The 13,043-nt window shown below is 40.4% G+C and overlaps 1 protein-coding gene across 1 annotated transcript; it reads left to right on the plus strand.

The window, feature by feature from the left end:
* The first annotated feature begins 2,348 nt into the window (after positions 1 to 2,348).
* Positions 2,349 to 12,135, plus strand: PSMA1 (proteasome 20S subunit alpha 1). Its single transcript, XM_037402617.1, has 10 exons — positions 2,349 to 2,473; positions 3,111 to 3,155; positions 6,009 to 6,110; positions 6,615 to 6,718; positions 7,584 to 7,672; positions 8,385 to 8,455; positions 9,374 to 9,503; positions 10,174 to 10,253; positions 11,144 to 11,248; positions 11,777 to 12,135. The coding sequence occupies exons 1-10, from the start codon at positions 2,471 to 2,473 to the stop codon at positions 11,831 to 11,833; spliced, it is 786 nt and encodes a 261-aa protein (XP_037258514.1). The 5' UTR covers positions 2,349 to 2,470; the 3' UTR covers positions 11,834 to 12,135.
* Positions 12,136 to 13,043: the final 908 nt, after the last annotated feature.

Raw genomic sequence — 13,043 nt, forward strand, 5'->3', positions numbered from 1 at the left:
GAGTCTTGGCATAGGCTAGCGTTCTATCAAAACTGAGGCGCTTTTGCCAAAAGAGAGGAAGTATCTGTCTATTGTTCTGTTGCTGTAGGTGGAGTAAACGGACCTTTGGGGAGTCCCTTATTGCTGTGGGAAGTTATTACAGAATGGCATTCTAGCAGAGACTATGGGAATATTTACAGAAAGTTCAGCGAGAGACTTCAAAGCTGTTCAGCTCACTTAATAAAATGTTTATATGTCCTGTTTCGGGGCACACCAAACAATGTTGAAGAAAGGAAGTTATTTCAGATCAAATGAATTTTTGTTAATCAGAAAGCTTAAAAATAACAAAACAAGTTAAATAATTTACATCAGTCTGTTTAGATTTTTTGTTTCCTAGACAACACTGTGGCCCTGTCCAGGGGAAAAGAGAAAATGCTCCAGTGGTAAAAGAAACGTGTCATTGGTCCTGCAGTAACACAAGCTGCTAGAACACTAGTTCGACTTTAAGGACTGTGACCTCAGCAGCTGGATACTTGTTTTTTTTTTAAAAAGAAAACATATGAATACAGTATTGATTCTCTTTTTTCTTCATGGTTGAGTCACACAATCCTATAGAGGAGTTATCATAGTAATATTTAACTCATTTTTCATTTACAACTATATAAAAATATTTCATATAGTCCAAAATAAGAGCTCCAGTAAGCAACTAATCTTTGTTAAGCACTTGTAGTTTTTTATCTTTGAGAGCAAAAAGACCCATTTAGAAATTTAATCACATCTTAGCTCTAATTAAGAAAGACATAGTAATATTGTTCTAATATTATTCATAATAGTGCTTCTCATGTAGCTTTATATAATTTCAGAGACTTCCTGTACCCTTTTTTTTTCCGAAACAGAAATGTACGAGGATTTCCAGTCTGCTACATCTGATTAAGAGTGGCTGTTGTTTTACTCCTACCCAACTGCCTTTATTTGGTTTGGTAGGGTGTTGTGGGTTTTTTTTTTGGTTGTGTTTGGTTTTGGGTTTTTTTTGGTTTTCTTTTTTACCCTAATCTGCTTAGGCTCATAAGTTTTGTTAGCCTGGACACCGCATGAAAACTTCACTGCAGTTTTGGGAAGCACACTTCATAAACCACATGCTTGTGATAAAAGGAGAATGACTGAAATACAGCTTTGAAACCTTGTAGTGGTTTTAGAATAGGTAGGATTGGACTCTGTAGCCTGCTAACCAAGATGGGTGCGACATATGCACGCTGGACAGAGATACCCTTCTGTCGACAGTGATGGATTTTAGCTCCGAGTGGAAAAAATAAGTGAGGGGGCAAATGGTACAAACCTAATATTGGTGGTTCTGTAGTACCCTTCTGAGGTTGGTGTGCATCTGTGCACAGATTTGGTGAACAAATTCTCATAGCTGTTTCAGAGGTAGCTTTTGTGAAGCTGGCAGCGGTGGGGGTTTGATTTTTTTAAAGTCAGTTTTTAAAGAGTAACTGGTGATTGATTTTATCCATATGTACTCCCCTCTGTACCTAAGGGTTTCATAAAACCTAGAGCATATTCCTAACAACGACCATACCACGGTGTTTTTTCCCATGCCCTCTTCATATCCTGTGACTATGAAGAACAAAGGCAGAGTTTTCTCACTATAAAGAGAAGGCAATTAATAGCACATGGATCCTATTTTACGGATCCTATTTTACATCGGCGCCTTTATCTTCAGCAGTCTTTAAAAACCAGCAAAAAGGCTAACATCGAGTTTCAGTAAGAAAAAGAAATTATTTCCAAATTCCACAATACATGTTTTCCTCAAGTAACAGACTTTTTGTATTGCATGCAGGAATCTTTAAGAGCCGTTCTGCACCGTTTTGAGTAGGAGAAACACTGAACAGCAAGAAAACCGCGGTCAGAGCCGGCTTAAGGAAGCCGTTCGGGGGCTGCAGCAAGGAGCAGCTGCCAGGCGTTTGTCAGCTGAGGGCTGCGGACGCCAGGAAACGTGCCGCGACCCGAGCGGCGCCTCAGGGCAGCAGGGAAGGGCCGGCCCCCGTCTCTACTCAGCGGGGCGGCAGGGGAGAGCCGCTCCCCGCCTCAGGGCTCCCCGCCTCAGGGCTCCCCGCCTCAGGGCAGCAGGGGAGAGCCCGGCGCTCTTCCCCCCCCCTCACGGCTCCCTTCAGGGCGGCAGAGGGAGAGCCGCCCCCCCCCAGCCTCACGGCCCCCCTTAGAGCAATAGGGAAGAGGCCCCCCCACCGCCTCACAGCCCCCCTCAGGCCAGCGAGCCGCCCACGCCCCGCGATCCCTTCCAGACCGCGCACGCGCTAGCGGGGCCGCCCCGCGCTACATCGCTCGCCCGAGGGGCGGGGCCAGCCGCCGTGCGCTCGGTCGATGACTCGAGGTGCGACTAGCGCTGCCTAGGCGCTTTCAGACCAGAGCGGTCGCTGCCGGAGCGGTCCCCCCTCGCTGCCCCGGAGCCCGCGCCGCTGTTGGGGGAAGGAGGATGGTGAGGGGCGGCCACGGCGGGCCAGCTGGGGCAGCGCGCTCCGTGCCCCGTGCCTGGGTTGCCGAGCGGGCCTGGGGGGAAGGGGGAGGCGAGAAGGAGGGAACGGGGCCGTGAGTAAGCGGTTCCCGGGCTGTGCGGGGTCTGGCTCGCCGCGGGCCGGGCCGGGCCTGGGCCTAGCTGCCGGGGCCGCCCGGAGCCGGGGGCGGCCGCGCTAGGGCAGGCGGGGCCCGGGGGGGTGGGGGGGCGAGCAGTGGCGGCAGAGCGCGACCCCTTCGGCCCGGCTGGGCCTGGCGTGACGCTGCAGAGAAGCCGGCCGTGGCTGCTGGGCGGCCGGCGGGGCGGGCCCCGGGCCGGGCGACGCCGGGGTTCGCAGCGGCCCTCCCCGGCGCGGGCACCGGCTCCTCGCCCTCCGGCTTCCCCGCGCCGGGGCTGCGGGTCGCTGCTCTGCCCCCTATGCCTGTGCTCTTGCCCCGGCGTGGAAAGAAACGCGACGGGGGGTGGCCCCCGTGGCAGGCCGGGGAGCTACAGCTGCACCTGCAAGGCCCTGAAAAGAAAACGACCCCAGCTGCACTCGGGAATGCTCTCCCTGCCTGCGTATTAGTTACACTAATGGATATTTTTTTTTTATTCCTTCTAGTTTCGTAACCAGTATGACAACGATGTCACAGTTTGGAGCCCGCAGGTAAAATCTTTATAAGCATGCTGACTGGCTCTTTGCGTGCTTTTTGGTTTTCCGTCACTCTCACAGCAGTGGTATCACGGTAATGCAGACTGTGTTCAGGTGCCTAAAGCTTACTGTCGTCTGTGCCCTTCTTGTTTTGTGGGCTGTAGGTGTCTAGAAGGCCGTTAACGCCTCTGAGCTGCTGCTGTGTGGGCCCTGTTACCTCAAAGTACTTAGGGTAGTTGCTTTCCAAATGTACTTATGAGGTACAAAATAGATGCTGTCATCACTGAGGGTTGGACTTGGTCTTTAAAGGTCCCTTCCAAAGCCAACCGTTCTGTGACCAATTTACAGACCTATATTAAAAAGTTGGTATTAAAAAGCATGAAACCAAGCTTCTATTTTGCCAGTGTTAGACTACTGCTAGTTCATTCTCTCTTTTATTCCCTAGCTAATATTGGAAAGGCACCATTCGGTTTGCAATTGGGAAGAACTTCTTTGGTTGGGGTATTTCTGTATTAAGAGCTTTACTGCTTGCAAATTGTTCAAAACAAAATAAAATTACTAAAAGTTAGTATTTAGTGCTTAAGTGAGTATATGCTGGCTTTTTCAAGTGTGGTGTAACAGCGCCTGCTTCTCTTTTTTGTGTGCACACAACTCTCTGCCATGTAAGCCTGTACTGGAATGACTATTCCCATATGCTAATCTGAAGCATGGCATCTGAGATGCTGATTTTTATAGTATAAATGTGCAGAAGTTAATTTTCTAGATTGAAATGGTCACAAACATCCCTGTCAAATAAATTCCATATATAAAGCTTATAATTATAACATTGAGAGCTAGAACATTAAGTGGTTAAACGCCATATCCTCTTGTAGTGCAGTTTGCGTCGTGATTCAGTGAAATCTGTGCAGCGGTGTGTCCCTAGTTTCCTGTGTTGTAGAATGTTACAGAGGCTTCATGCTATCTGTACTTCAGATTATATTGAGATTTGCACTTGAGTTTTAAATATTATTACCTCTAAATCAGTTTCACACTGTGTATTGTTATTAGAAAGATACATTGTGCCTTCTAAAACTTACATAGGTTATATTGACTTCAAAACAGATACTCCAGAATTTTAAATGCAAGTGTCAATTCATGTTGCCTCTTCTCTCCATATGGACATTGTAAGATAGGATATATATGGAAAATCAAGAGTCTTGAAAATTGACTCATTTCTAGATTTAGCAAAACTAAAGATTTATTCTAAATGCAAATAGCAAATCGTATTAGTCTAAAGTTAATGTGTCGTTAGTTTGTGAGTTTGTATTACTATGGAAAACCTTCATGGTGTAATGGTACTGCTTAAAAGATACAGCTTCAACACACATTGTAACAGAGCATATTTTATACTTTCCATCCTATATGAAGACAACCTTGAATAATTGGGTGGGTTTTAGTCAATACAATGATAGTTGTAGGTGGCTTTGAACTATTTTCGTCCTTATTAATGACTGTGTTTCTCTGGCAGATTCTGTATCAGGAACTGTAATTTTAAATCTTTTAATCTGTCTGTTACTTGAAAAATTACTTTAAAAACTATAATATTCTCTTGAGACCTTTAGTAGATATTGTGAAGTCATTAACAACGCTAATTTCTATTTTTTTTCCATAAATTGCCTTGAAAATGTGAAGTGTTGTTGTCTTTTATAAAAGACATTTAAAATTACTAAGTGCTGCCATTACTGCTCCATGTATTCTGGTAGGTGAGGCAGTGATATGGTACCATAATAGTTCTTGGTATTGTTAATAAAGGAGCGAAGAATAATGATATTGTCTTGGGGGATGTTTTCAGATGTTATTGTAAAGAAAAGGAAATACGAGATTAAAGGAGTTTCATACTTTTACAGCCTTGCAAGTCATTCATGAAAGTTGATAAATACATGTTGGACAGGTCACAGTGATTCCACACTGCTCTCGGGCAGGAAATATCTGATGTTACTGAAATTCCATTTATAACTTTGTGAATTAAATGGAACGTTAGGGTATTTTAAGCATCTGCTGCACTTTGTATTCCTCTATGTAAACCAGATCAAAACCCCAAAAAACTCCCCACCAACGTTGTAGAAGGTGATTTCCTGTAGATTATCCTCAGTACATTTTATTATAACAGCTACTGTGTTCCACTCCATTACAACTGGTAGGATGCAACTGTGTGCTGTGGTTAGTAATTCTGTACTTGCACAGTAGCAGTGAACATGCTGGCTATTGGACATAGGCTCATCAACTCAAATGCAAGAAATTAGCTACTTTGCTCTCAGTGGTTGCATTAAAAGGACATTGTCTTATTTTCCTGCAAAGCTCCTGGCTGCCTTTGCAGAACTTAATAGTGGGACTTAATAGTCTGTGAGACCTCTACTCCTCTTTCAGACTTTACTGCAGTTGACTAATAACTTGTGCAGAAGTTATTAGGGAATGATGGTGAGACACAGCAATTGCATAAGACTAATTTCTTGAGGAAACTCGATTAAAAGTTACATGTCCGACTTCAGCTGGAAGTTTTATCTTTGTATCACATTGGGTCAAGTACCGATTCCTTTAAAGACAGTGACAGAAGTCTTGTGATTATAATCTCAAGATTATTCGCTCTTTAGCTTTTCCAGTTTCTTTGTATGCAGTAGTGAGTGGCTCAGAAACGGCCAGATTTTTGTGGGTTAATGGTGAAGCGTTTGCAGAAGATAATTGAGGGAGTCTCATGGTTGTAGGTTTAAACTGTAATGCAGTTAGTGTACCTGTTGGGGCGGGGGGATCAAAGGTCTGAAAATCAAAAACCATTGAAACTTGATTTAGAGGATGAACTTCAGAATTATTACCTTTGGTTTTACTCTGTAGGGCCGAATCCATCAAATAGAATATGCCATGGAAGCTGTGAAACAAGGCTCAGCTACGGTGGGGCTGAAATCGAAAACACATGCTGTTCTGGTTGCTCTCAAGGTAACCTCAAAACTGTGTTCTCAGGACACTAATGTTAGGAGAAAAGTTTTGGTTTGGCAAATCTGTTTTGGGCAGTCTGAGCTTTTATGTGTAGTGTAAATGCAATGCCAGTTTCCTTTTGCTTGAGTACCAGTATAGAGCTATAAATACTTCCAGTACCTGTGCAAAGTACTTTTTCACAAAATTAAGGAAATGAATGAAAGATTATTCCCCACCCCCTTTAAAAAATGTATCCCTTATTACTATTTTTTATCCATTGGTTACTAAGTAGTAAAACTATTTCTTTTCCCAAAGCTTGAGTGTGTGTCTGTCCTTTCTTTAGTTCTCACAGTTCCCTACTGAACTGGCATCAGATTTTTCTTGTCTTCTGTTGCAAGTTTATACATTTTTTTTTTATTATTGTTTCATGTCATATTCAGTTCTTGCTATAAATGTTAGCAGATTTCTCCACAGTGCTTGGCAAACCGTTCAGTCTGCTACATAGCTTTCTTCTTTTATGCGTAGAGAGCACAGTCTGAGCTGGCAGCTCATCAGAAAAAAATCCTGTATGTTGACAACCATATTGGTATCTCAATTGCTGGACTTACTGCTGATGCAAGGCTCTTGTGGTGAGTATCTTAGTTGTTGACATACACAACATACACAGTTCTGCAATAATGAGTGGAAAGTTCATTTGTAGACTATTGCGAATGAAATTTTCTGGTCAGCTAAGGATTAGTCTTAAGTTACTGCTCTGTTGTACTATGCCAAAGACCTCGGCATGAAATTCTGGCAGATCTTTAAGTAGTTGGCAGAAATCTCATTTGTTTGGCCCACAATTTTGCTCTTTGGTTTTGTTACTAGTAAGACTGTCTTGTCTGGTTTCCTCCGTGTGATGGGGTTTCCAAGCAGTCTGGGAAAGTGCATCACTCACTTCCCTCTAGCAGCTGCTTCTGTGTACACGCATTTAAGCAAGTTATTAAAAACATACACTGCTGTATGCTTGGGCTTTAGAGTGGCTTGCTTTTTACCTGCTGGCCACATGGTTTCATCAGATGAGGTAAATGTACATGGAAGAAGGCATTTTCCTCAGTTTGATAGGAAAGGGCAAAAAAAAAGGCATAGGAGGAACTTCTGAAATAAATCTTAATTTCTGTGATATCACAAAGAAATGTTAGAATTTAACTGTGGCTTTTTTCCAGATGATCCATCTGTTGCTTGTGTGACTACTTTCTTTGCATTTGTATGGCTGAAATATTATAATACTCTTTCAAACCTGTGGTCAACTTTCTAAATAAAAATTATAGGTCATGATGAAATAAAATTATTTATTGCCTTTGGCCCTTTTTCTCAACAAGCAGAGCTGAAACAAAAATGCTTACCTTAACAACAAGTATTGAGACACAAACTCATTGTGACTTTGATCTGTGCATTAGTTTGGTTTTTATTCTTTATTCTTATTTTTCTGTTTGGTTGTTTTTTTTTTTCTCCTAGCAATTTCATGCGTCAGGAGTGTCTGGATTCTAGGTTTGTGTTTGATAGACCTCTTCCAGTGTCTCGCCTAGTGTCACTAATTGGAAGCAGTATCCTTTTTCTTTTTTTTTTTACACTTGTAACACTTCTGTAGCTTTTTACTCCTTCGTGCATGTTCATAAAATTATTTTCATATATCACACCTTAAAAGGCATATTAAATTTAAAAAACCTGAAAGTTAATTTTTCTTTATTCGCATTGCTTGGGTGTTCTTTCAGAGAATATCCCATAACATACGCTGAACTGGTAGAGAAGCGATAAAGTGCTGTACAACGTTTTAACACCGTGCTCTTTGTCACACAGCCCCATGCCTTTGGAGGTAGGGGGCAAAAGGTGACTGCGCTATTCAAAATGTGATTGTTGCATTGTAGCTGCTTTGTCAGATTATTTCTTTTTTCCCGTGGAAATTTCTATCTTTGCATAGAACACAGCAGAGGCCTTGTGTTCTGTTATCAGGTGCCTAGAAAGAGTTCAAAGGGTTAAGAAATTAAACTAAGCTGTGCAGCATTAGGTGAACTGTTTGTATTACTTTGTTGAATGCACCACTTTATTTCAGGAAAGATAATTGCTAAATTTTCTTTTGGTGAAGAAGTTGGTGTTGCAAGTAAGTTGCAAGATCTTTTTCTCTTGAATGTGGTCCTCACTCCTGCGGAAAGGTTTGCAAGGACTATATAATGATTTTGGTACATCTCCGCTTGGCTGAGGTAAATGTTTTGGGTAATTAACATGTTATTTTGAGATTGTTTCCTTAGCTTATTTAAGAAACCCAGATACCAACGCAGCGTTATGGCAGAAGACCGTATGGCGTAGGACTGCTCATTGCAGGTTATGATGTAAGCAAGCTGTTTCCAATAGTAACTACTATTGATCTAGAAGAAAATGTGCTTAATGCAATTTTATACACCAAATGGGGAAAGATGGAAGGGATGGACTCATCAGTATTCTTTGAATAAGGAAATAATTTTCTGTAACTTACCCTAAACATAACATTTTGAAATGTTGCTTAATAGCTAATCCTACTTATGATGTGTACATTTGCAAAAATGAAAAGCTAATTAAGGTGCAAAAAATTAGATTTCTTTATGTTTTAAGAGATCAAAATGTTGATCCCACAATGGCAGTAATTATTTTACTATCGATTATGGAGCTTTACAAACTATTATTTTAAATGAGTTTTATAAAAAATGGATGTGGAAATCATTACTGGCCTCTCTCTTGTTTAGCAACAAGTTTGCTTAATGCAGCACACACAATGTCTGACCTCAAGAGTTTTTGATATGAGCAGGGTTGAAGGAAATTGTCGTCTTGCCTGAAATCTTGCATGGCATGGTTGAGTCTGCTGCAGGTTTTTACTTTTTTTTGTAGATAATACAAAAGATAATATGAAGTGTAAAGTGTCTATTGCAAGCCATGAAGTAGGAAGCATACATATACACAGCACAGTTTATGGAACAGAAAAAGAAACATTTTTGATGCCAGCTATCCTGTCCACGTAAAAACGGCAATTTAATGAACAAGGTGTAAAGAACTTTTTTTTTTTTAGATTTCACTTTCTTTAACAGTAATTTTGAAGGAATTGTATAACAGTGACATGATAAGCAATATAAAATGTATTTATGTGCATATATATATGTAAGCTATGCAATGTACCATGAAGCAAAACTGTTTTAAAAAATGTATTCCAGGAGCAGACTTGGTATAAGCTTATACATTTGTTTTACCTTCTGTGTGGGTTTTCCCTCTCTTTGTAGGATATGGGTCCTCACATCTTCCAGACTTGTCCCTCTGCAAACTATTTTGACTGCAAAGCAATGTCTATTGGTGCTCGTTCACAGTCAGCGCGAACTTACTTGGAGAGACACATGACTGAATTTACTGACTGTGAGTAATGAAACCCTGTCTTATCTAATGTTATTCATCAATTGTGCACTTTTTCTGCTACTGCTCTGTTCTTTTGCGTTAGTAAGACAGGAAGATAAATTTTGGGAGCCAAGTTTGGCATAAGTGTAAATCTGCAAAATTTTGGATAAAATGTTACAAATTTTCATACTGTAACATCTGGATGCTTATTACATGTAATTCAAAGAGAAGTTGTGCTCAGAAAAGCAGAGAAAACAGTAACAGGGCCTCTGCCCTGTTTAACTGAGGGAAAGTACAATTTTTCCGTATCAGAGCAGGGATAGTATGTCAGGGCCAGTATTTAGGTGGTGCATTTCAAATGGTGAATTTATTTTTGTATGAAATGGTGATGAAGAAGCTATCGAATAGCTGCTTGGTGGAGGGGAAAAAAGCTTTGATTATGACTTGTACTGGAGGCAAGGCAGGTGCCAAACCCAGATGCGTTCAACCTCACATGTAAGGAAGGGCTGGTTTTTCAAGGTGTGCTTTTTATAACCAGCTCTGTGTTTGGTACCAAAAAGAAGAAAAGCTCTGGAAGTCAAGTTAGCCAGGCTGATTTTCTAGTTGTCTACTAGGAATAGGAATAAGAGGAAGTGAGTGTCTAGAGATAATACCGTACAGTTTGTAAATGTCTTTCTGATTTCATTTTAAGGTAATCTAAATGAGTTAGTTAAACATGGACTGCGTGCCCTGAGAGAGACTCTTCCTGCTGAGCAGGATCTGACCACCAAGGTAAATACTAGGTTTTCTTAACAAGAGTATTTTAGTGCCACTGTTACTAGAAATTACTGTGACAAAATTTATATAAATTATGTCTGGCACTGAAATTTGGAAGCTGAATGCTGGTAGATAATATCTTCTTAATTTTATGTCACCAGTGTACCTACAGTTTCCTTAATTATCTTGGATTTAAAAATTTTTGACAAAAATTGTACTTTCTCTAAATGAGACATTCTTTCCTTGGTTGCTTCCTCCCATTTTAAACTTTGATCGCCGTTAAAGTTGCATTACATAGAACTGGAATCACAATTTGCGTTGTCAGCAGAGTCAGTGATTCACCTGGGATGTGAGGGAAGGTAATGCACAAGTAGTTGATTAAGTATCCAGCGTCAAAAAGTAGCAGAAATTCTGACAGTGAATTGAAGAGGTGTTGAACAAGAAAACTGTAAGGATGGCTGTTAGTTGGTGTTCTGCTTGTGGCTGATCTGCCCTTTTCCATTTTTAATTTTTTTTTATACTTAGCCCTTTACTCTTTGGTTTTTAGAACTCTTAAAACAATGAAAATTCAAATTAAGATTAAAATAAGTAGTTTTGAAAAATTGTGTATGTTTATTAAAACCAAAACAAATGTTGAAAGAAAGTGAAACCCTTGAAAAGTAGTTTTACTTACAAGATTTTGAAACCTGATAGCTTTTGTAAGGTATAAATCTGCCTCCCTTTCTGTTCCTAGTACGGTTTGCCAAAGGAGTTGTGTCTCAAAATGTCCTTTTTTCCTTAAGTGGACACAAACAGCACAATGAGTCTCTTTATCACTGGAGGAAACTTTGATCTGTTTCACAAGCAAAAGCGAGAGTTATTTGCAGAAAAATGCTTCTCACTTCTTTCAAAACTTTGCTTAACAGAATGTTTCCATTGGAATTGTTGGCAAAGACATGGAGTTTACCATCTATGACGATGATGACGTAGCACCATTCCTAGAAGGTCTTGAGGAGAGACCACAGAGAAAGGTGTGTGGTTCAGATACAAATAAATAGGCTTTGTTGAAAGACACCATTTTGTGATATATGACCTAGCATAGTTATGTTTACTATGTTTAACTCTCTACTACGCTAGTAGAGTTTTAGGAATGTGATTTTTTAAAAAAAAAAAAAAAAAAAAATTGAAGTTGCTGTATGAAGACCATATAATATTAGCTGGAGACTGGGATGCTTATTAAGTCAAGTTATACTGAATTGGTGCCAGGCTGTTCCCATGCCATCTCTCTTCAATCAAGTATGTCTGTCTTTGACCAAATACAAGTTTTCACTGTTTTTGCAACAGTGGCTACATGTTTCTCACACCTGTGGCAAGATGCATCCTTAGTCTCCTAATGACCAGCTCTGTCCTGCTCCACGCTAATTTGGGTAACACTACTTCGTAAGCTGTTTGGTCACGTGAGCTGCATTTACCACTCATGGTGCTGAGGCCAGGATAAAGCTGATTTGCCAGGTGTTGTCTTCTGCCTTCCTAAAATATTTATTTTTCCTCTCTTTAAGCCTGCTCCGCCTGCTGATGAACCTGCAGAAAAGGCAGAGGAGCCAATGGAGCACTAGTTGGTGGATAAGTTCCTTCGTGTTAATGTATGTCTAAGTATACAGGAACGTTTATCAATTTGTTGGTAACTTTATCCTCACCTATATGCGTTTTCTGCTGATACGTTCTGAGGATTACTCTTAAAAAGAAAGAAACCAACCCACCTATCCTTAAAAGGTAGACAGGACGTCATAATTGGATGTATTTTCTTTGACGAGAAAGGTGTAATCATTTTCTAAATAGTACATGATACTGTTTTTTAAGAAAAAGCATACTGTCTTTAACTTGTAAGGACAAGTGGAAATAAATCACTTTCTTGGAATCTGCTGTGGGTTTGTGTTTTTTTTAATCTGAACAACTATTCAAATACTTCTGTCATATGAAGGTGCCATCGTGTATTTGACCATTTGTCAGAGTGAGCATTTACTTGCTGTGTATAAACAGGGTGCCCTAGGAAACTATGGAACTGAGAGAACTTTAAAAGGCCTACAAACGTACAAAATCGTTGTGGAGCCAGTAGGATACAGCGTGTTTCCCCACGTTGTCTTGTCATTGTCTGGAACTCCACTTGCAAAGACATTTCTGGTGACGAGTGGTTAGCAGAAGCATTACAGGCTGGAGAAGTGTGAAGCTGCCAACCAGCTTGTGTGTTGGTTTTTTGAGTTCCCTGCTTTAGTAAGCCCCAGCTCGCTTGGAACCCAATTTTATCGCTTGCTTGCTTTAGAGCTGCCAGCCAGCCATGAGGCAGCAAAGGGCTTTTAGCTCACTGATGGCCTACAGTGAAGTTGCAAGGGTGTAAAATGGCTGCCTGTATTTTAAGCAAAATGAGTTCAGCGTAATTTTTTTTTTTCCATGTTGGATCATTCTATTACAATTCTCACTAATGAATACGTTGAAAAGGATAAGAAATTTTTGGCGTGGACTCGGGGGGGTTTGATATCCTGCTCAATGTACTTTTTTTTTTTTTTTTTTTTAAGGCAGAAACCTTGCATTTGGTATTTATTAATTAATAAAGCATGGCGCTGTTTGGAACAGGCTTTAAAATACTGTGTTGGATCCATGTAAAAATAGCAAACTATACAAAATACATAAATAGATACAAATATAACAAATATAAATATACATAGATAATACAACAATATAAAAATATACATAATAAAATATTAAATAATAGATAATGATACATTAAAAAAAAAAGAAAATCCAAAAAAAGCCAGGGCTGTGTATCTG

Source organism: Falco rusticolus, chromosome 10, assembly GCF_015220075.1.
Source record: "Falco rusticolus isolate bFalRus1 chromosome 10, bFalRus1.pri, whole genome shotgun sequence".
NCBI classification, from domain to species: domain Eukaryota; kingdom Metazoa; phylum Chordata; class Aves; order Falconiformes; family Falconidae; genus Falco; species Falco rusticolus.

Coding starts and splice junctions, on each gene's coding strand:
- PSMA1 (XM_037402617.1), top strand. Junction 6,719..7,583: donor GCTGATGCAAGGCTCTTGTG/GTGAGTATCTTA, acceptor TTTTTCTCCTAG/CAATTTCATGCGTCAGGAGT. Junction 10,254..11,143: donor AGCAGGATCTGACCACCAAG/GTAAATACTAGG, acceptor TTTGCTTAACAG/AATGTTTCCATTGGAATTGT.